The following is a 24,245-nucleotide window of genomic DNA, read 5'->3' as shown; positions in this document are numbered from 1 at the left end:
AGACAGGATAGGAAGGGAGGAGGTGTTATGCTGTTAATAAAGAAAAACATAAAATCAAAAGAAGTGCATCCAGTTGATATAGATGAACAGTGCACTGTTGAGTCAGTTTGGTGTGACATAAGCACTGCGAAAGCAAAAATAAGAGTAGGAGTGTGTTATAGGCCTAATCACTCGAATGAGTACAATGAACAATTGTACAGAGAAATAGACTGGGCTAGTAAATCGGAATGTCTTATAATGGGGGATTTTAACTTCCCAGATATTGACTGGAACTTGTGGGTTGGGCACTCACACACTAGTCAGACTTTTGTGGATTTATTGGATGATTGTTTTCTGGAGCAGCATGTTCGAGAGGCAACCAGAGAAAGTAATACTCTTGATCTGGTTATCAGCAGTGATCATTCATGTATTAGAAATTTGCAGATAAAAGAACCACTAGGTGGCAGTGATCACAGTGTACTGACGTGGGATTTACTTAAAGATTTAATTACCATCAGGGGTAAAGGAAAGGGTTTTTGCTTCCGTAAAGGCGAGTACAGTGGTCTCCGACAGTTTTTAAATTCTGTACAGTGGGATCAACTGACGATGTTACCAACAGTAAATTCTAAGTGGGAAACATTCAAGAAATTAATCGTGGAGGCTACTAAAAGTTTCATACCTATTAAGAAATATTGTTCAAGGTTTAGGCCTAAATGGTTGTCAAATGAACTCATGAGACTCGTGACAGAGAAGAAAAATGCATGGGATGCATATAAATTATCAAGCGACTCAGTAGCCTATGGCAGATATAAGGTAATATGTAATCAGGTCACAAAGGAGGTTCGGCAGGCGATGGCAGATTACGAGAAATCCTTGGCAAAAGATGCTAAGAAAAACAGCAAGGATTTCTTTACTTATATAAACTCTAAAAGGAGGGGGATGAATCTGATTGGTCCACTTGACATCGATGGTTCGACTGTTGATGATCCTGCTCAGATAGCAAACAAACTGAATGAGTATTTTGCATCTACATTCACACATGAGGAGTTATTAAGGTTTGAAAATGGCAGAAGGTTATCAAATTGTAGCAGGGTGCTTAATGATGTTGTAATAACTGAGAGCAAAGTGGAAGAGAAATTGTTGAAGTTAAACGTAAGAAAAGCAACTGAGGTGGATGGGATCTATCCAGTTATATTAAAGGAGGCGGCAAAGCAACTAAGCAAACCCTTAGCCATAATTATGAGAGCATCCTTGGACTCAGGGGAGGTTCCCACGGACTGGAGATGTGCAAATGTATCCCCAATTCACAAAGGGGGATCGAAGGGTCACATGAGTAATTACAGACCAGTTAGTTTAACTTCTGTTCCGGGTAAAATAATGGAGTCGCTGGTTAAAGATGCATTGCAGGATCATCTAGACAAGACTGCAGCAATAATTCAGACACAGCATGGGTTTGTTAAGGGAAAGTCTTGTCTGACAAATTTGATAGGATATTATGATGTGGTTACAAAGGAACTGGATGCAAAAAATAATTTTGATATCATATATTTGGATTTCAGGAAAGCTTTTGACACTGTTGCGCATGGAAGACTATTGTACAAATTGGAGCAGAATGGTATTAAGGGTAAGTTGCTACAATGGATAAAAGGATGGTTAAGTGGGAGAAGGCAGAGGGTGGTAATCAATGGGTGCTGCTCCTCTTGGACTAATGTTATTAGTGGAGTCCCACAGGGTTCGGTGTTAGGTCCACTGTTGTTTTGTATATTTATCAATGATATTGATGAAGGTATATCAGGCTTAATGTCGAAGTTTGCAGATGATACAAAGGTTGGCAGGGTTGTTAATGACAGTAATGGCAGTGTGCTACTGCAACAGGATCTAGATAATTTGGGCAGATGGGCTAAGAAGTGGCAACTGAAGTTTAACCTTGACAAATGCAAAGTACTGCATATGGGTAGAAGTAACCCCAGAGAAACGTACCAACTGTGTGGCACTACACTTAAGGTGGTAGAAAATGAAAAAGACCTGGGAGTAATTGTGCAGTCAGATATGAAGTTCTCTGAGCAATGTAGACAGGCTGCCAGGGCAGGTCATGGGGTTTTGTCAATGATATATAGGAATTTTGCTAGCAGGGAAAAGGAGGTGATTATCCCTCTGTATAAGGCAATGGTCAGGCCATGCCTTGAGTACTGCGTAGTCTGGAGGCCTCATTTTAGGAAGGATGTAGATTTACTTGAGCGTGTACAGAGAAGGGCAACAAGATTGGTGAGGGGAATGAAGGGATCCTCTTACCAAGAGAGGCTTAAGTTCTGTAAATTGCAGTGGCTGGAGACTAGGCACCTGCACGGTGATCTAATTGAGGTATATAAGGCCTTGAATGGGTTGAGCATGCTGAATTCTGATGGGATCCTTCCACTTGTTCAGATTACGAACCTAAGGGGGCATAAATTCAAATTAAGAAAAGACAGATGTAGAATAGATGTGCGGAAATTTGCCCTTAGCCAGCGGGTGGTTAATTGCTGGAACAAACTTCCATCTGTCGTTGTGGAAGTTGATAGGTTGAATAAATTTAAGGAGGAACTGGACAGGCATTTGGAGGGAATGGTGTGATTTTTTTTTTTTTTTTTTTTTGGCTGATGCTGCATAAGCTCATACATTTGCTTTCTTGCATCACATGCCACTACTACTACTACTACTGTTTTCCAAGTATTAACTGATCATGACACGTTCTCAAGTTGTAAATCTATCCTCCAAACATAAACAGCCCCTTGAGAGTAGGAGGGTGTGGCCCACAACTCTTGCGGTAGCAGGAAAATAATTTCTGATTCTACCTGCCGATTCACAAAATATTTTTCCTTTCAGTGTTTTCACATGAGTAGAACTAGTAAATTGCCAAGTCTATGTACTGTGTAGTGATAAAAATCGAATTTGTGTTGTTTTTATATTGTAGTGTTCAAAACTGAATTTACGTTTTCAGAAATTAATTTAGTGCTACAATGAATAGCCAGACCCATAGGAAGTGTATTAATCATCCAGACAATTTTTGTTATGTTTGTGGACAGTTTACCCCAAAGATTCAAAGGAAAAATATATATGACATTGCAAAACTTTCATATTCCTTTTATTTCGGATGTAAAATTGGTGATCAATACAAATCTTGGGCATTGTGAGGTGCCCAAGATTTGTATTGATTGTAATGTAGTATTGTTGTATTACCTGTATGACAAACTTAGGAAGTGGTTACATGGCAAACTCAAAGCATTACCTTTTGCAGTCCCTATGGGTTGGCAAGTACCATCTAACCACATTAATGATTGCTACTTCTGTATGAAAAATATATCTGGTATGTCTAAAAAAAAACAAACCCACTATAATATATCCAAATATATCTTCCACACAGTGATGATTTTTCAGTACCAGTTCCCCCCAAAATTTGGGATAATAGTAGTGGGGAAGATAATAGTGATTAAGTTCAAGTTGAGGATTCCCGGAAGCCTCCACTTCACAAGATGTCGACTATCAGCCAATAAGTTCTCAGGTAGTGAAGTACATTTAATCAAACAACATGAGTTTAATGATTTGGTTTGAGACTTAAATTTACCGAAAGAACAAGCTGAACTGTTAGGTTCTAGATTAGAGCAGTGGAATATACTCACAGCAGGAACAAAGATTTCAGTGTTTTGAAAAAGACACGAAAAGGTTTTTGAAATATTTTGCTAAAGAGGAAAGTATGTGTTTTGTTGCAAAGACATTATTGGATTTCAGAAAGAACTTCTGGTTCTGGGTTAATTCCCAGTGGCAGAGCTGCTTGTTTTGAGTGTGGGTTTTACGGCGCAAGAGCAACATGGCCATAATGCTCGGGCAGAGCTGCATGCCACTGGATGGATCCCCAGGTTGCAGATAGTGGGATGGCTTTAGATATGGAGACTAGCTACTTTGGTGGCCCTGGACAAGCAGCACCAGCTACCATCAGAGCCTGGTGGGACAAACCTGGTAAGTTGTCCCTACAAAATGCCACACAAACTCTACGACAGTGCTGGGACAGTGGCGAGCCTGTGCTGCCACCTTAATCAAAGCACAACCAACCATATTATCATCACCTGAAGGCAGAAAATGGGCTTGGTTTCAGGGTGAACTTGCAATTGCAGAAGCACCCTTGGCACACTCAAGACTTTGATTCTGCTACTGCAATGTGGAGAGCAAGGGGAAACTACCACATTATCTATCCAATGTTTTAGCACTCATGAATTTTCCACACATTTCTTCAGCAGGTGACTCCAATGAAACCTTGGTCAATCAAGCGCCAGGTGTCGTGTCCGGCAGGAGGAGATGTAAGGCTTCTCAGGCCGTAAACCAACGAAATCCTTACACGAACATGGAACATCAGAACTCTGCTCCAGACAGGAAAGTTGGAATGCATTAAAAAAGAAATGAGATGATACCAATTCAAGATTTTAGGACTAAGCGAAGTCACATGGAAAGAAGAAGGAGACTTCTGGAGTGATGAATTCAGAGTAATTCACTCTGGTGCCACAAACGAACAAGAAGGCGTAGCACTGATTATGGAAAGAAAAAAGACATACGAGTCATAAGTACGAGAATAATAACAGCAAGAATAGCAGCAGTATCAACAGACATGCTGATCGTCCAGGTTTACATGCCAACATCAAACCACGAGGAACAGGAAGTAGAAGACATCTACAAACAACTGGAGGAAGTACTCAAGGACACATCATCAAACCTCAATGTGGTAATCATGGGAGATTGGAATGCGGTGGTAGGAGAAGAAAGAAAAGACAAGATCACTGGAAATTATGGACTGGGAAACCGAAATGAATGAGGGCAGCGCCATGTAGATTTCTGCAGACAAGAGAAACTCATCATCACAAATACATGGTACCAAGTTCCCAAAAGAAGAAAGTATACATGGAAGTGCCCAGGAGACTCAAATAGATATCAGCTAGATTATATCCTAGTAAAAGAAAGATATCGAAATCAAGTCAGAAAGTCCACAGCTTACCCAGGTGCAGATGCAGATAGTGATCACAATCTTGTAATGTTAAAGAGCAGACTACAATTTAAAACACTAAAGAAAAGGAGCAACAGGAAGAAGTGGAATTTAGAATTATTAAGACAAGAAGAAGCAAAGTAAAAATTCAAAGACACAATAGGCGAAGTGGTACAAAAAACCTTAACGAAAACAAAACAGTAGAAAAAATGGAAGTTTATTAAAGAAACCATCACCAGAACAACAACAGAAATTGTAGGCTTCAGAGGAACAGAAGTGAGGAAACTCTGGATCTCACAAGAAATATGGGCAAAAGTAGAGGAAAAAAAGGAAATGGAAAACCAACAATACTGAAGGTGTAGCAAAATATAAGAAATTAAGGATTGAACTACAAAGAGAGAGTGTAGGAAAGCAAGGAAAATGTGGTGGAGCAAGAAGTGTAGATTCATTGAAGATCTAGATAAAAAAGGCAGATCAGATCTATCTTTCAATGAAATTAGACATTTCACAAGGAAGAAGGGAATAAGATCCAGCATTATAAACAACAAACATGGGCAACCTTTTTGACAGAATCTGAAGAAATAAAAACAAGATGGAAAGAATATATCACCAAACTCTACCAAAAAATCCACTAACAAGAAATAGAAATCAAAAGGAGTGGCTCAGAAGACAACACAGAAGACAACACAGAAGACCTGCCAATAACCAAAGAAAAATTTGAAGCGGCACTAAAAGCAGTGCCTAATGGAAAAGCAGCAGGAATTGAATCCTTGCCCATTGAGCTCATTAAAGAGGGTGGTGATGAGCTACATGAACGTATTTTCACCTTAACAAACCAGATGTACAAAGACGGTTCGTGGCCTGAAGACCGTTGCACAGCAGTCGTGATCCCATTCCCCAAAAAGCACAATACCAAGGAATGCAGTCAACACCGGACTATCAGCCTTATCTCGCATGTATCCAAAATACTACTAAAAATAATAAAACAGAGAATCAATGACAAAATTAACAGATATTTAGCATGCAACCAATTTGGTTTCAGGGAAGATAGGGGAGCAAGAGATGCCATCACAGACCTAAAGCTCAGGGGAAGAGAGATTTATTGACCTAGGAAAAAAATTTTACATTTCCTTCATTGATTATGAGAAAGCCTTCGATAGCATTAGTAGAGGCATTTGATGCAAGAAAGCAAGCTTATGCAGCATCAGCCAAAAAAAAAACAATAAATAAATAAAAAATAACCACTTACACTTCACCCCTCTGTTCGTTCGAAATACCAGTCCAGCTGAGCCTTAAACTTATTTAGGCTATCAACTTCCATGACAAGGGATGGAATTTTGTTCCACCAACCAACCACCCGCTGGCTAAAGGCAAATTTCCGCACGTCTATCCTACATCTGTCTTTCCTCAATTTCAATTTGTGCCCTCTCAGGTGATTATTCTGAGCAAGAGGAAGAATCCCATCAGCACTGAGCATGCTCAAACCATTCAAGGCTTTATACACCTCTATCAGATCACCTCGCTGGTGCCTAGTCTCCAGACACTGTAATTTGCAAAACTTAAGCCTTTCTTCGTAAGAGCACTCCTTTGTTCCATTCACTAATCTTGTTGCCCTTCTCTGTATTCGTTCCAGCAGCTCCACATCCTTCTTGAAATGAGGCCTCCAGGCCTGTATACAGTACTCTAGGTGTGGCCTGACCATTGCCTTATACAAGAGAATAATCACCTCCTGTTCCCTGCTAAAAAAATTCATATATATCATTGACAATACACCATGAGCTACTCTTGCAGCCCATCTGCACTGCTCAGAGAACTTTATATCTGCCTGCACAACCACCCCCAGGTCCCTTTCATTCCCTACCACTGTCAGTGTAGTACCACAGAGTTGATAAGTTGCCCTGGCATTGCTGTTTCCCATATGTAGTACTTTACATTTGTCAATGTTAAACTTCATTTGCCACCTCTGAGCTCATCTGCTCAACCTTTCCAGATCCTGTTGCAGCAGCAGCATAGTGTCAGTAATGCCCTTGACAACCCTGCCAACCTTGGTATCATCCAAACTTGGACATTAAGCTTGATATACCATCATCAATATCACTTATAAATACAGAAAACAATAATGGACCCAATACTGAACCCTGAGGGACTCCACTAATAACATTAATCCACAATGAGCAGTGTCCATTGATTACCACTCTCTGTCTTCTCCCCCTCAACCACCCCTTTATCCATAGCAGCAATTTGCCTCCAATGCCACACTGCTCCAATTTGTGCAGCAGTCTTCCATATGCAACAGTATCAAAAGCCTTTCTAAGATCCAAGTATATAATATCAAAGTTATTCCCTGCATCCAGTTCTTTTGTGACTGCATCATAGTATCCAATCAAATTGGTCAGGCAAGACTTCCCCTTAACAAAACCATGCTGTGTCCGAGCTATAACTGAAGTCTTGTCTAGATGATCCTGCAGTGCTTCTTTAACCAGTGCCTCCATTAATTTTCCGGGAACAGAAGTTAAATTCACAGGTCCATAATTACTTGTGTCAGCCTTTGATCCTCTTTTGTGAATTAGGTTCACATTTGCAAATCTCCAGTCCATGGGTACCTCCCCTGAGTCCAAGGAAGCTCTCATAATTATGGCTAAGGGTTTGCTTACTTCCTTTGCTGCTTCCTTTAATATAACTGGATAGATCCCATCCACCCCAGGTGCCTTTCTTGTGTTTATCTTCAACAATTTATCCTCCACTTTGCTCTCAGTTATTACAAGTTTCTCTAGCTTACTGCCAGAGTTGAATACACCTCTGGCATTCCCCTCGCTGAATAACTCCTCATGTGTGAATGTCGATGCAAAATATTCATTTAGTTTGTTAGCTACCTGAGCAGGATCATCAACAGTTGACCCATCGATATCAAGTGGACCAATCTGATTCATCCCCTTCCTTCTAGAGTTTACATAAGTAAAGAACTCTTTGCTGTTTTTCTTTGCATCCCTTCCCAAAGATTTATCGTAATCTGCCTTCGCCTGCCTAACCTCTTTTGTAACTTGGTTACAGATCAACTTGTATCTATCATAGGCTTCTATGTCACGTGTTAATTTGTATATAAGTTCTTTGAATGCTTCCCATTTTGAATTTGCTATTGGTAACATCATCAGTTGGTCCCACTGTATAGAATTGAAATACTGTCTCAGTCTATCGTAGTCGCCTTTACGAAAGCAATAACCCTTCCCTTTACCCCTAATGGTAGTTACCTCTTTGAGTAAATCCCACTTCAGCACACTGTGATCACTGCCACCTACTGGTTGATTTATCTGCAGATTTTTAATGCATGAAGAATCACTACTGATAATCAACATGCTAATGTAGAAAACAATCATCCAATAAATCCACAAAAGCCTTGCTAGTGTGTGTGTGTGTGACCAGCCCCCAAATTCCAGTCAATATCTGGGAAATTAAAATCCCCCATTATAAGACTCTCTGATTTACTGGCCCACTTTATTTCCCTGTACAGTTTCTTATTATACTCATCAGAGTCATTAGGCCTATAGCACACTCCTACTCTCAATTTTGATCTCCCAATGCTTATGTCATACCAAACTGACTCGACACTGCACTGTCCAGCGATGTTGACTGGCTTCACTTCCTTGGATTTTATGTATTTCTTAACTAATAGCATAACCCCTCCTCCCTTCCTATCCTGTCTATCCTTTCTCTAGACATTGTACTCCCCAAATTCAGTTCTGCATTCCTTATATCTGTGTGACACCATGTCTCTGAAATCCCAACAATATCTGCCTTTGATGTTTTGAGCAATACCTCAAATTCATCAAATTTATTTACTAAACCCCTAGCATTGGTGTACACGCAAGTATACATGCACCTGTTCTTTTTCTTAGCTACCCTAACACAACCCATGTGTTTACTTGTACCCCAATGATTCCCAGCAGTCTCTGAAATATCCTGCATCTTATTTTCCAGGCTGCTGCTCATTCCAATAGAAGCAGTGCAAGAATTACTTTCACCTCTCCAGTGGCTACTGTTAGTCTATTAGTCCTTGTATCCCCCCAATCTAGGAGTTTTCCGACCTACCTAACACTGCCTCGATAGCATCAGCAAACATTCTTGCACCCTTTCTATTTAAGTGTATCTCATCCCTGTAGAAGCAGTCTCTCATATTAGAATACAATGGCCAAAACTTCTCAATCCTGGAAAAAATAGGAATAGATGAAAACATACTAAACTTAATAAAAACGTTGTACAAAGACCAGAAAGCCATAGTACAGGCAGTTTTCGCTTTACGAGTTTTTTTTTTCCCAAATATCAAGTATCAACCAAATCGAAAATATGAACATTAATTTCAAAAAATGAATGTTAAACATTCATAAATACCACATTCCAAACCACATGCATAGCTATACAATACAGTGTACCCTGCTTTACGATATTAATCAGTTCCAGAAACACTATCGTATCATTAAAATATAATGTGAACCCAATAACACATTGTTTTTTGGTAATTCGTTTCAAGATCTGGAAAGTTGAAATTTTTGCTTTATAACTAAGCTATTTATCTCTCTAAAATGTCATCTTTAAGGTCACGAGCGTAACCTTAAGGCTATATAAAAAGTCGTGAGCATGGTTTGTAAATTGTATTAGTTACCAATTCAAATCACTAAAATGCACTACACTTTCATCATTATCATATGTTCCGTCAGAAGAATCAATTTTAAACGCCTTTGTGATATTTTTCTAAATCACATTTCTGAAGGTCATGGCCATAAAACAATAAAAACAATTTGCACTTTCCGGTCTATTGGGCTTTTCTGTTTCTGCAAGCAATTATAAACGGGTAGTAAATTCGATCTTCTTGCATTTGCGAAAATACTGATAGCTGGAATTGAGTGGTTTTTTCCGTTATTATGGTGAAATGTGTTTCCCCTGTACTGGGAACTTCAATCGTATAAAAAACATAAATAAATTTTCAGAATCTTCTCTTCATTCCTTTTTTTTTTTATAAGCTTCGTAAACTTCTTAACTATGCGAATCGTGTTAATTGCAATTTGTGTGCGCCATTAAAAAATGCTTATGCATGCAATCGTGAAATTTATAATTAAAAGAAAAGATTATCTTGAAACAAACGCCTTTTGAAGCATTTCTGAAAAAGACGACTCCTTGTGCAACAAACCAACGAATACCGAGCCAGTAATGAGTGATCAATGAGTGTGCATTCAATTGATGATGATGAAGAATAAACATTCTTTAACATTTGTAAGTCGTAAACAATGTCTCTATTATTATAATTTGCTTCATTTTACAGGCTATGTTTGCATTTCTTTCAATAAATCAATCATTGTTTAAACATAAACTAATTAGCTAACTAATTTCATTGTTGAGAACATAACCCCTATTTTTAACCTTATGTCTATGGGAAATAAATTCCCACTTTATGAATTTTCGCTTTATGAGCGCATGCTAGAATGAATTAACTCGTAAAGTCGAGAACTACCTGAATACATTGATAACTTGGAAACAGACCCAACAAAAATAGAAAAAGGAGTACGACAAGGCTTCCTACTTTCAGGACTATTTAACATCTATGCGGAGGAAATGATGGCAGAAGCCCTTGGAAACAGCAATTTAGGAGTGACCATAAATGGCAAACAAATAAAAGCAATAGAATTTGCAGATGATCAAGCAATTGTAGCAACCAGAAGGAGTGACCTGATCGAGATGTTACAGCTGATCAACCACACAGCCAAGGCTTATGATATGAAAATTAACATGAACAAAACGAAGTGCATGACATTTGCAAAGGACTCCAAAGCTGTGAACATCAAAATAGGAAACAATAATATTGAACAAGTAACAAAATTTAAATATTTAGGACAAATGCTGAGCCAAGATGCACCGATGAAACGAAAGCAAGAATTGGGCAAGCAAAACAAGCTTTCAAGGAAAAACAAAAAATTCTGACAACAAAGTATTGAATGAGCATATAAGGAATATAATTCTAAAATCCTATGTTTGGAACACGGCCCTGTGTGCATCCGAAACCTGGATGATAAACAAACGAGACGGACAGAGAATTGAAGCATTTGAGATGTGGTGCTGGAGAAAATTCAAGAAAATAAGCTGGACCGAAAAAAAAAGACCAATGAAGAAGTCTTAGAAGAGCTAGGAGAAAAACGAAAAATGATAAACCTAATCAAGGAGCGAAGAGGAAGGTGGTTCGGACATAACCTAAGACACAGTGAAATGTTAAGCCTGATTATAGAAGGAAAGATTAATGGAACTAGACCCAGAGGGCAACCCAGAAACAATTTTATAAAGCAATTGCAAAGGGATACAACAACAAGATCATACCAGGACTTGAAGAAGCTGGCAATCAACAGAGACATGTGGAAAAACGTCATCAGTGCTACCAACCAGTCGTAGAAACTGAAGGAACCTATGATGATGAAAGAACTAGGTGTCATGCATAAGTCAGATGAATGTCGTTTATTCATAGATGCCTCAAAATTAAGTTTAAAAGCAGTTTTGCTTCATAATGGCAATGAATTTCTGTCAGTTACAGCTTCCTGTGTTTCATTCAGTTGGACTTAAAGAAAGTCATGGAAGCATGTCTAGGATTCTACATATTATAAAATACCATAGGAACATATGCAGTGATCTTAAGGTTATTGCTTTGCAGGGGGCTTTCACAAAATATTGTTGTTTTTTGAGTTTATGGGATAGCCTTGAGACAGAAGAACATTACATTGTGCAACACTGGGACAAGCGGGATGAGTTCATACTAGGACAATATAATGTAAAATATATTCCTTTAGTGCAGGCCTGGGCAAACGTTTTGGCTGAAGGGCCACATTAGGAATTCAAAAAGGTGGGCTGCACGTAAAATACTATTTTTAGATATACATTATTTGTTATCATGAAGAAATATAACATAAAACAATTATTCTCTAACAACCAAGAATTTAATGAGATGAATGGTACTGTTTTACATCTTTTAACATTTTTTTAAATTTCGGGTGTTAATTTTGTAGTTGAGATTCTTAAAACTGCTTGTAAATGTTCATCAGTGATGCTTGATCGTAAAGAATTTTTATTTAGATTCATGATGGAAAATGTTTGTTTACATATATAGGTTGATCCAAAAATAACCAACATTTTTCGGGCAAAATCTTTTTCATCGAATTTGTCCGAATTAAGAGTATTGTAAAATTAACAGATTTCCTCACAACGGTGCAATTCCCTTAAATCGGTATCATCATCATCATCATCAGCCATTTTCAATCCACTGCAGGATGAAGGCCTCTCCAGCAACTTTCCAGCTCCTTCTGTTTTGAGCACTGGCCATCCATTTACTACTCAAAAACTCATGAATTTCATCTATCCATCTCCGCCTTTGTCTTCCAGGTTTTCTTCTAGCTCCTCTTGGGTACCATTCTGTTATTTTCTTAGTCCATCTGTCATCATGTCTTCGAGCTATGTGTCCTGCCCAGGACCATTTTAGTTCTTTAGTTTTGATAAGAATGTCCTTTACTTGAGTTTGCTGCCTAATCCATGTGTTTCTCTTCTTATCTAACAGTCTGATTCCCAATATGATTCGTTCCGTTCTTCGCTGTGTGGTTCTCAGCTTCTCTTCCATTCTTTTGGTGAGTGCCCAAGTTTCACTTCCATAAGTCATGGTGGGGAGTATACATTGGTCCATTATTTTAAGTTTCAGACAAACTGGGATATTGCTCTTCAGTATGTGACTATATTTCCTGAATGCTATCCATCCAAAATTTATTCTTCTCTTGACTTCCAGCCATTTATGATTATTACAGCTAATAACTTGTCCCAGATATGTATATGATTCCACATTTTCAATTACTGCTCCTTCAATCATTATTTCCCTTTCTGTGGCATACTTGTTCATCATTACTTTTGTTTTAGACATATTCATCTTTAGTCCAAAATCCTTACTAGCTGTGCATAACTGATTAAGATTTTCCTCTAATTCTTTGGGATCATGGCTTATGACCACAATGTCATCTGCAAATCGCAAATGGTTTAGGTACTCTCCGTTCACATTGACTCCTTTCTGCGACCAGTCTAATCTTCTGAAAGCTTCCTCAAGGGCAGCAGTAAACAGCTTAGGAGATATTGTGTCTCCTTGTCGAACTCCTTTCTCAATTTTAAATTTCCTACTGTCTTTGTCTAGTCTAATAAAGGAGGTAGCACTCTCGTATATTTTCTTCAAAATCATAATATATGGGGTATCAATGCCTTGTCTTTCCAGTGCCCGAAACATTGCCTTATGCTGTATGGAGTCAAATGCCTTTTCATAATCCACAAATGCCAGGCATAATGGTGTTTTATATTCATTTGCTTTCTCCATTAGCTGTGATATTACATGAAGGTGATCCATAGTTGAGAATCCTGTCCTAAAGCCAGCTTGCTCTTTCGGTTGATTCTCATCCAGTATTCTTTCTAATCTGTTAGTAATGACCCTTGTGAACAACTTGTAGATGTGGGATAACAAGCTAATTGGTCTATAATTTTCAATTTCTGATTTATCTCCTTTCTTATGCGGCAAAACTATGATTGCATTATTTCACTGCTTAGGCGTCACACCTTTTCTAATGCACTTTGTGAAGAGCCTTGCCAGTTTTTGTGTTATGTCTCTTCCTCCCAATTTTAACAACTCTACAGTAACTTCATCTTCCCCCGGGGCTTTCTGATTCTTCATTTTCTTCAATGCATGTTCTACCTCATCAGGAAGAATATCGGGTATGTCGTATGTGTTGCTACTTTGCAATCCATCTTCCCCACTGCTGGCATCATTCCCCTGCTCCTTGTATAATTCTCTATAGTAGTCTTCTGCTATTTGAATTATGCCTTCTCTGCTGTTTATAAGTACACCATCGCTATTCTTCAGTTTCAGTATCATTTGTCTTTCTGTATTACTGCTCATGGCTGCTGATTTAAATCCTTTGTTTTCCCTTAATGCTTGTTCTACTTTTCTTGTGTTAAATCTTCTTATGTCCTCTCTGAGTCTCTTTCTAATGGCTTTGCATAACTCAGTATACTCAATTTTCTCCCTGTCAGTGTTTTTCTTGCTTTTCATTTGTCGTCTTCGGTTCATCATGACAAGTGTTTCTTGACTAATTTTTTCTTCTTTGGATTTCTTTTTCCCTATAGGTTTCTTGGGCTTTATCACTTTCAAAAAGTTGTAATATTCCTCGTCGATATCTTGGTCCTCAGCAGTCTGCAGAAGCTCATACTTGTTCTTAAGTTCCAGTACATACTGCTTTTTCTCCTCTTCTGTTATCTCAAAGACCTTTGTATTATTTACTCGAGTCAGTTTTTTCCTTTCCTTTCCTACATCTATATCAAGTGTACATCTTACCATTCTGTGATCACTTCCAACATTTACCTTATTCAGGACGGTGACATCATTCACAATATATCTTCTATTAGTGAGGATGAAGTCGATTTCATTAGTAGTTAATCCATTTGGACTCTTCCATGTCCACTTTCTGTTCACCCTTTTCTTGAAAAAAGTGTTCATTACTGACAGTCCTTGAGATTCTGCAAATTCCACAAGTCTTTCACCTCTTTCATTTCTTTCACCAATTCCAAAATTTCCTATAGTTCCCCTTTCTGTGCTGTTTTGTCTTTTTCCAACCTTAGCATTGAAGTCTCCCATAATAATAGTGTAGTGGGTTTTCTGCTCATCTAGAAGACTCTCAATTTCAGTGTACATTTCTTCAACCTCTTCATCATCATGGCTTGATGTTGGTGCATAAATCATTATAATCTTTAGCTTGTATCTCTTAGAAATCTTGAGTATTAGTCTTGACACTCTTGGTGATGTACTTTTGAATTCCAAAATGTTGTTTTTAAAATCTTTATGGACCAGAAACCCAATTCCACCTTCACTCCTTTCACTGTTTCCATTGGTGTACAGCAGATTTCCACTTGATAAACTTATAAGTGATTCATTTCTTCTTCTTGTTTCAGCCAAACCGATGATATTCCAATTCACATCTTCTAATTCCTTTTCCAGCTCTAATATCCTGTCTTCACCGATGAGTGTTCTTACGTTATAACAGGCCAAGTTCAGTTTCCGTGCATGGCAGCCTGGTCGTACCCAGAGATTCTTAGCACCCTCTGCTTCCACTCTAATCCTCTCGCTGCCGTAAGAGGGAGAGTGAAAGCTGCTGGGGACTGAGGGCCATTTGTTTCGTCGTGCTTTCATATTGCTGGAGGGGTTGGTCTTTTCCTCTTCATGCTGACCAGGCATCTTGAAGAGAACCACTCTACACGTTCGTTGCCACCTAAGTGACGTAACAGGGCTTACCATCGAGAAGGTGTGCATGAGTGGATTTTAGGGAGGCAGGCCAACCGGACTTCTCCTAAATCTTCTGTAATAGAGAGATATTGGATCCATCAGTGTTTTAGGCTGAGTGTCTGATAACACACAGGATCACACTGCAGATATATAATCTGAAGCTGTAGTTCACTCGGTGCACTATCAATTTCTATTGAAAATGGGTCACGCACTATTGTCAAACTTGTCTCAATTTTTCAGAAGTCACCAAATCTTCGTGAAAAGTCATCATTCAAAGCGTTGATAATTTCACAATATTTTTCAAATTTATTTTCTGGAATCTTCAGCAACTTCATGGTTGGAAAGTGGTCTACCTTGTTAATAAATGTTGAAGGAACAACTGGACTTTTAATTGAAATCCATTCAAACTTTTTACCATATCATGGGCGTATAAATTTTTCCCTTGCAACACGGTGTTGAAAGTATTTAAGTATGTTACGATGTCCAGGGTAAACGCAAAATCACAAATCCAGTTATTATCAGTTAATTCTGGAAAGTCCAGAATATTTTTCTGTTTTAAAAATAGAACGATGTCATCTTTAAGATCCCATACTCACTGAAGAACTTTTCCTAAGCTAAGCCATCGAATTTGGCTATGATAAGGAATATCTGTGTACTCGGATTCAATATCTTGAAGAAAATTAAGGAATTGTCTGTGTTTCAGGCCCCCTCGATCGTATTAAATTTACTAGTTTAATAATACAAGATGTGACATGTTCAACTTTTAACACAATTTTACATAATACTTGATGATATATAATACAATGGATTGTATTTAAATTATAATCAGGATAATTTTCACAAATTTTATCCTGAATTTTCTTTAACGCTCCAACATTTTTACCTGTCAAACTTGGTGCTCCGTCAGTTGTTACGCTTACCATTTTGTTCCATTTTAAATTATATCTTCTTAAGCATTTTTCAAATATATCAGCTCTCGTTGTTTGGTCTTTAAGAGATTCCATTGAAAGCTCTTCAATAGTTTCAAAATTAGAGGTACATCCACGTATGAAAATTAATAACTGCGCAGTATTCTTTTGGTTGTTACTTTCGCCAAGAGCTATTGAGTACCATGTTATGGATTCTAATACTGATAATAATTGCTCATTCAAATTTGTATCGATACATTCAATTCTTCTTACTATGGTTCGCCGAAATAAACTAATATTCTCAAATTTGTGTTTAATGTCAGGACATATAATTCCACAAGCTTCAGTCATACATTCTTTAATATAGTCTCCATCAGAAAAAAGCTTGTTGCTTTTTGCAATTATATGAGAAATAACAAAACTTGCCTCTACAGTAGCTTCTTGTTCCTTAGTTAGCCGCGTAAACACATTTTGTTGTCTAGATAAATTTTGAATCAATCCATCAGCAGTTTTATTTCTTGCTTCTGGAGTTAAATTGGCACCATATTCGGAATGTTTAGTAGTGAAATGTCTTTTAATATTGTACTCTTTCAACACTCTCTTTTAATATTGTACTCTTTCAACACTCTCTTTTAATATTGTACTCTTTCACACTCTCCCGGCAGATGAGACAAATATAGTCTCATTATTTATGTTAGCAAAAAAATATTTTGTGTTCCACTCTTCATTGAAGACACGATGCTCTTGTTGAATTTTTCGTTTTTTATTCATTTTTAAAAGGGCGTAAATATTATTTTTATCGCTACTGGCACCAATATAATAACCGAAGATAACTAACTGCGGGATTACTGTCAGAGAAAACAGATTGGAACTGTGGCCGATCAGCAGTCCTATCCTATTACTCCACCACCGCAGCAAAGCTGCTGTCACCATCACTGGGTGTCTGTACCGTAGTTTCGCGCGATTAGTTTAAAATCGCAAATTATACAGTTATAAAAGCGCCTGTTGGCTCGCTCCAGTTCGTGCACAATTTCAAATTCTATCTCAATTTGAACAATACAGAGATGATAAAACAATTTACAAGTCAACAAATTCTATAATGTATTACACATACAAATTTATTTTTCAAAAAGGCATCGCAAAAGGCATAAAATAAGTAACCTTTTTTCGAAAATACAATTAAAGCTCGCGGGCTGCACAAAAATGCCTGCTTTAATGCAATCAAACAAGGTTCTTCCACCCCTGCACATCAATTTTGTGAAGGGACTAGATAAAGAACGTAACGGATTTGCATACATAAGAATTGTGTTTCCTAATTTAACATATGCCAAACTTAAGGAATTTTTCGTAGGATCCCAAATTAGGGTAACTCCCGAAAGACAATGTGTTTGAAACCCAATTAAAGGAGGTTGGCTATCATTTAAGGTGTTAAATGATAGCCAACATGGTTTTTTGGGTAAAAGGAAAGAAGAAAACTATGAAATGTTGGTGTCTAATTTACTTGAGTGCTAGAAAAACATTGAAAATTCATTTTCTCCATTCCCATCTCGAATTTTCCCCCGAAAATTTGAGAGGTGTGAGTGATGAACAGGGGGAGTGGTTTCCTCAAGATATTTCCACAATGGAAAAGAGGTACCAAGGTTGCTGGGCTCCTGCAATGATGGAAGATTACTCCTGGTTCCTTGTGAGGGAGAATGAGCAGGAATGCAAGAGAAATCCCTTAGTAGCAAATATTTTTAAGGGCAATTACAGGTGTGCTGATTATACATTATTAAAATATAACTATTTCACTATGATTTATGATATATTTTCTGAAGTTAAATGAGTTATAGAGAACGTATAATATTTTTTTTACACTTGTATTACAAACTTGAATTATACGTATATATCCCTTTATTTTAACATTAAATGTTGGTACATCTTTTGATGTAGACATAATAGAGACTTTTTATGGTGATTTTCAGAATCAGCACATCACATATTTTTATTGCGGTGGTAGGACAAAAAATTTTTTTTGTTGGCTAGTGTAATCAAAAATTGCAACAGCTTAATAATTTTTTTGTTGTTGTTTTGTTTTTAGGAGCATTAGCAACTAAGGCCATATTGCTCTGGGGATATACGATGGTCATTTCTTGACCTTCCTCCATATTTGGTGGTCACGGGCTCGAACCCGGTCTAATCAAGAAGCGTGTGCCACACACTGCTGCTCCTGCCTACCTGGCTACGGAGGCACCATAATTTTGTTACCTAGGATTTATTTTCTTTGATAAAGTTGGAAGATTAGACAAGGGAATAAACAAAATAAGTAAATCAGAAGGTGGTGGTGGTGGTGGTAGTAGGTAGTAATGGCAAATAAAAGCAAGAAAGTAAGCTTATACAACATTAGCCAAAAAAAAAACACAATTCACCCATCCATACCCTCCAAGAATTTGTCTACTTCTCCCTTGAATTTATTCAACCCTTCTACTTTCACAACAGATGGAAGCCTGTTCCCACAGTCAACCACCTGCTGGCTGAAGGCAAACTTCCACACATCTATCCTGCACCCATCATGTGTAGTCTCAGCAAGTGGAAGAATACCATTAACATTCAGCATACGCAATCCATTCAAAGCTTTAAACACTCAGATCTCCTTGCAGGTGCCTAGTGACAAGACACTGCAATTTGCAGAATTGAAGCATTTTTTAGGTAAGAGCACCCTTTTGTTCCTTTCACCGATGTGGTTGCCCTTCTCTGCACCTGTTCCAGCAGATCGACATTCTTCCTAAAGGCCTCCAGACCTGTATACAGTACTCAAGATGAGGCCTAACCGTGGCCTTATACAAAGGGATAAGCACCTCCTTATCCTGGTGCAGGAAGCTATTAAGAGAGAACTAAAAATTAAGCCACTGTTACTGTGTGACAGTTATTTTTTATAAAGATGTCAGCCCTGAGTGGTGAGAGAGGTTCCCCCATAATTAATCCATATGTCGATATGTAAATTTTCCTTTGAATGTGAAATACCCAGGTTTCCAAAGCCAATTTTAATAATTTAATTATCATCATATTAGACAGTATATCTCATTTGTTTGTGGAATTCTAACTTACCACCCCCTTATTTTGATTTTATTATCTTTATTGTTCCTCTCACTGGAATGTTTGTGAACATGTCTTCTACATCCAAACTCCATAATAATTTTGTTTTTAAATTTTTGAGTGAATTTAAAATTGGAACTAACCATTTGTCTAAATTTTGACTTGGAATATATTTATTGCTAACAACAAACCTAATGGGGTTACCTTCTTTGTGGATTTTTTACGATGGTTTGATGAAATTGTATGTTCTTTTACTAATTATCTGGCCTAACCATTGTTCCTTTATCTAATAGATTCTGTGTAGCCTTCATGATATTTCTTTCTCTGTTAGGTTTCACATCTTTCTTAATTTTCCTGTATACTATATTAAGAATAATGGAGTTATGTAACACTGATTTAATTTGCCTTATTTAAAGCTACTGCTTATATGCATAAGTATTTTTTTAGTGTTTAGCTTTGTCTTAAGCCATATTACAAAATGGAAGACTTTTTTTTTTTTTTTTTTTTTTTTCAATCACTGCTATGTAATCAATTAATGGAAATATATTTGCACTAATTCAAGCATTCAGTCCTAATGCAAAACATTACATTCATTGGTTGAAAGCTGCCTATTTTTCAAATTAATATTAGTATTACTATTAGGAAATGATACAAGAAAGCAAGCTTATACAGCATCAGCTAAAAAAAAAACCCACTTTCTTCATACATCATCTGTCCATCTCCTCCAATAGTTTGTGTAGTTCTTCCTTGAAATTATCCTAACTATCCACTTCCACAACAACATATGGAAGTTTGTTCAAACAATCAACCACCCGCTAGCAGAAGATAAACTTCTGAACATTTATTTTGCAATCATTCTTGTCAATTTGAGCACCCATCCTTCCACAACTCACATCTGGTGAGTATGGGCTTGGCACACCCATGGTCCTCAGCTGGATATCATCATTCTTCTCTTTCCTGGTGATTCCTTTCTACTTCTGACTCACTCTCTCACTCACTCAGGGGTAACTCGGTTAAGTTTTTTTTGGTTAGTGCGGAATAAGCCTCAGGCTTTCTCGCACCATATGGCTAATAAAAATAATAAACCACCCTTCTCCAATTTGTAGTCTGAGCAAGAGGAAGAATGCCACCAGCATCGAGTGTGCTCAATCCATTCAAAGCCTTAAATACTATAATCATATCGCTTCACAGGCGAAGAGTTTCCAAATGGAGCAGTTTCCAGACCTGCAGTCTTTCTTGGTAAGAGCCCCCCTTGTGTTCCCCTCACCAGTCTCATTGTCCTTCTGTGCAACCATTCCAGCAGAACTTGTCCTCCCTAAAACAAGGTCTCCAGCCCTGTATGCAGCCTAACTGCTGCATCTTGAGTACTGCATACTTCAGAGATGATTATACCATTCAACAGTGGTTTAATCACCTCATTGTTCTTGCTAGAAAAATTCTTGTATATCATTCACAAAATCCCATGAGGTATCTTGGCCACCTCTCTCTGCACTGTGTAGAGAACTTCATATCTGACTGCACAATTACCCTCAGAGGTCTTTTTCTTTTTCATTTTTAAGTGTGTGGTACTACAGAGTTGGTACATTAATCTGGAATTACTGCTATCCATAATGCAGTACCTTGCATTTGTCAATGTTAAATTCAATTTCTGTTACTCAGCCCATTTATCTAGTTTTTTCTTGATCTTATTGCAGTAGCTTATCTCTTGATTAACCACCCTGCTAGCCTTTGTATCAGCTGCAAACTCTGACATTAAGCATAATATGCTTTCATCAATATCATCAATAAATATAGGAAACAAAATTGTCCTAGCACTGAACTCTGGGGAGGGGATACAAGACTAAAAACATTAGTCCACAAAGAGCAGTATCCATTCATCATCTCTGTCCTCCTTTTCCCACTCAAGCATCCCTTTATCCATAGCTGTAACTTGCCCTTAATTCTAAACTGCTCCACTTTGTACAGTAGTCTTTTATGTGCATCAGTATTAAAGCCTTTCCTGAAACTCAAATATATGATATCAAAATTTAGTTTTTGCATCCAGTTCCATTTTGACCACATTGTGATATCCAATCGAGTTGGTCAGAAAAGATTTCCCCTTAACAAACCCATGCTGTGACTGAAGTATAACAGCACTCCTGTCCTGCATAACTTCTTTAACCAGTGACTCCATTATATTCTCTGGAAGAGAAGTTAGGTTAAAAGGTCTGTAGTTAATCACGTTGCTCTTTGATCCCCTTTGTGAATTGGGGATACATTTGAAAATCTGTAGTCCATGGGAACCTCCCCTGATTCCAAATATGCTCTCATAACTATGGTTGAGCAGTTTCTTTACTTCCTTTGCTGTCTTTAATATAACTGGATAGATCCCATCCACCTAGAAGCCTTTTATGTTTAGCTGGTGATATTCTGGCTTATGTTACCCATTTATGGACAAATCCAATGGAAAAGTTCGGTGAAACACAAGAAATTGCTCTTGACATCTCAAAGGCTTGACCAGGGTATGTCTTCCAGGGGCAAAGGTTGATGACATTGTAAAGCAGATATCATCTTTTAAGGGCACAAAAGGTGATATTGTTGTACACATTGGCACTAATGATATCAATAGTAGGAGACCAGCAGAATTACTTAACAAGTACAGGTCACTGTACTTGTTAAGTAATTAATAAGTACAGTGACCTGTACTTGTTAGGTCGCTGCTGTTTCCATATCTAATTCCCCATTATAATTAAAGACTATTTGTAGATGCATTAAATTAAAAATGTTTCAATTTTTGCTATTTTGTCTGGACCCCTATTTTCTTTGTTTCTCCATTTTCATTCTTTCTCTCTCCCTTTTGTCCGACTGATTTTCATGTCGGATTCCTTACAACCTTTACTGCTTTTATTTAGAGATTCTTCAGAAATTTTGCAGCCAACTATTTAACAGCACAGTATCATCCACTTACAAAAACAATCAAATTGAAATCCCTATTACCTTGCTTACCAGGCTGCTGCATTTTCCAATGGAAACAGTGCAAGAATCACTTTCACTTCTATCTGTGGCTAATGTTAATTTATTAGACTCTGTATCCTCTCCCCCCAAGCTAACAGTTTTCCTGACCCACCTAAGACCGCCTCAATAGCATCAAGGAATATTTTGTTCCTGCTGCATGCCTTTTCTACAGATACTTTCACGGGTATTGTTCTTCTAAATTGGTTTCTATAATTCACCCCTCTCTCTTTCCAACCAGTTCAAACGTGCTGCAATTAGTCAACATCCTTTTACTGCCTAACTTCAAACTCATGGAACTAACTTTACTTCTTCCTCATTTATTCCTTTAACTTCCGTTTTTCTGGAACAGCCTCCTTACGCATGTACTGTATTTCCTGAAATTCAAATCTAATGTCAACACATATCTTGTTTCATGTTCTCAACCTTCAACCCAAGCACAGTACTAAGTACTGTAGGTATAATTTTATTTATTTATTTTGTCTTACAGCAATTATGTGACAAAAATTGCCAATATATTATTTTTCTCATAGTTCAAATACTGTTATTTATAAGCCTTGTTAAAGTAAATTGTAACAAGGCTTACTTAATTTAATGCTTCACGCTTGGAATTTTATGGTCTGGGTATAACTGTATAAAATTCAATGCATTTAAATTATTCCACCAGTCTTCCTAGATGCTTTTACAGATATAATTTTTTTTTCTTTTCTTTTTTGACAAAAATAATTGATACATTTGCATGGGTTACAGGTGATGTGGACAGTTGTGAAGGAGATAGTGGAGGACCTTTAATGCAGTCTCAGCTTGGTAAAAATGGTGTCATGTGGATTCAAATAGGAATAGTCAGCTGGGGTGAAGGATGTGGACTTCGGGATAATTATGGATTCTACACACATGTCGGTAATCTGAAAGACTGGATTTCTAAAATCATTAATCAAGTATAATAAAAGGGGCTGCTATTTAAACACCACAAGTACATTAAAAATGTGAACATATTTTTCTACAGTACTGAAGAATTTTAAAATCATTAAAACTTCACATCTTGTGTGATGATTCAGAAAAAGAAGATTCTTTGTCATTTTATGAAAATATGTAGAAAACAAAATTAGAAAATACATGTACATAAATGTAATAAATGTTTTCTAAAAATTGATATAGTGTGAGTGATTAAGTTAACACAAAGCAAATCTTTGTGTTTCTGCTGACGTTAGGAATGGTTAAAAATAGTTAATACGGAGAATGTGTCATGTGAAATATGCATAGCTTCAGGATGTGGTTTCTGACATGTCATTCTGAGTAAAAAATGTTATATTAACATTGGTGCAAGTCTAAATGGTTATGGAGATATGACTAAATGTATTTTAAAAATGTATGTACTATTTATAGTGGTAATACAAAAAAATAATAATAATACGCAGACTGCACCCAGTATGAATAATATTTTTATTGGATACATGTCTACTTGTTATAATTTTACTATTTTTCTACTATTATAACTCATTTTTATAATTACATAAATAGTTATCGAAATGTGATTACAGTCACATCTCCATAACTATTTAGAATCAAATTAATGTTGATATAACATTTTTTATTCTGAATAATATATATATATATATATATATATATATATAAATTTTTTATTTATTTATACTTCAGCCTTATACAATAAAATGTAAAGGTAAAAACAAATTAAAACATACAAAAACAATGGTCAATTGAAATGTAGTAATATAACAAAAAAAATACATATAATGATACAATAAGGATCATTATTTGAAAAATTAATATGGAAATCTCATGTTCAAAGACAAAAGTGATGGCATTTAAAGGAAGAGATCTAATAAGAAGCAAGATCTGCATTGACAATAATATTATCAAAGAAGTTAACACTTCCAAATACGCCGACCGGGCTAGCCGAGTGGGGAAAGTACCTGCCCGGCAACCC

General features: G+C 37.1%; 1 protein-coding gene across 1 annotated transcript in view; it reads left to right on the top strand.

Moving 5' to 3' along the window:
* LOC150087615 (complement factor B-like) overlaps positions 1-23,262 on the top strand; it is a 286,583-nt gene extending 263,321 nt beyond the window's left edge. The window contains exon 17 of the mRNA XM_090369826.1: positions 23,048-23,262. Within this exon, the coding sequence (XP_090225952.1) occupies positions 23,048-23,241 (194 nt within the window). The 3' untranslated portion in view covers positions 23,242-23,262. The remainder of the gene's footprint in view (positions 1-23,047) is intronic.
* The last annotated feature ends 983 nt before the right edge of the window (positions 23,263-24,245 follow it).

Source organism: Mastigoproctus giganteus, chromosome 3 (genome assembly GCF_048544385.1).
Source record: "Mastigoproctus giganteus isolate SK-2022 chromosome 3, ASM4854438v1, whole genome shotgun sequence".
In the NCBI taxonomy this organism is placed as follows: Eukaryota; Metazoa; Arthropoda; class Arachnida; order Uropygi; family Thelyphonidae; genus Mastigoproctus; species Mastigoproctus giganteus.
This window is presented reverse-complemented; position numbering and strand designations above follow the sequence as displayed.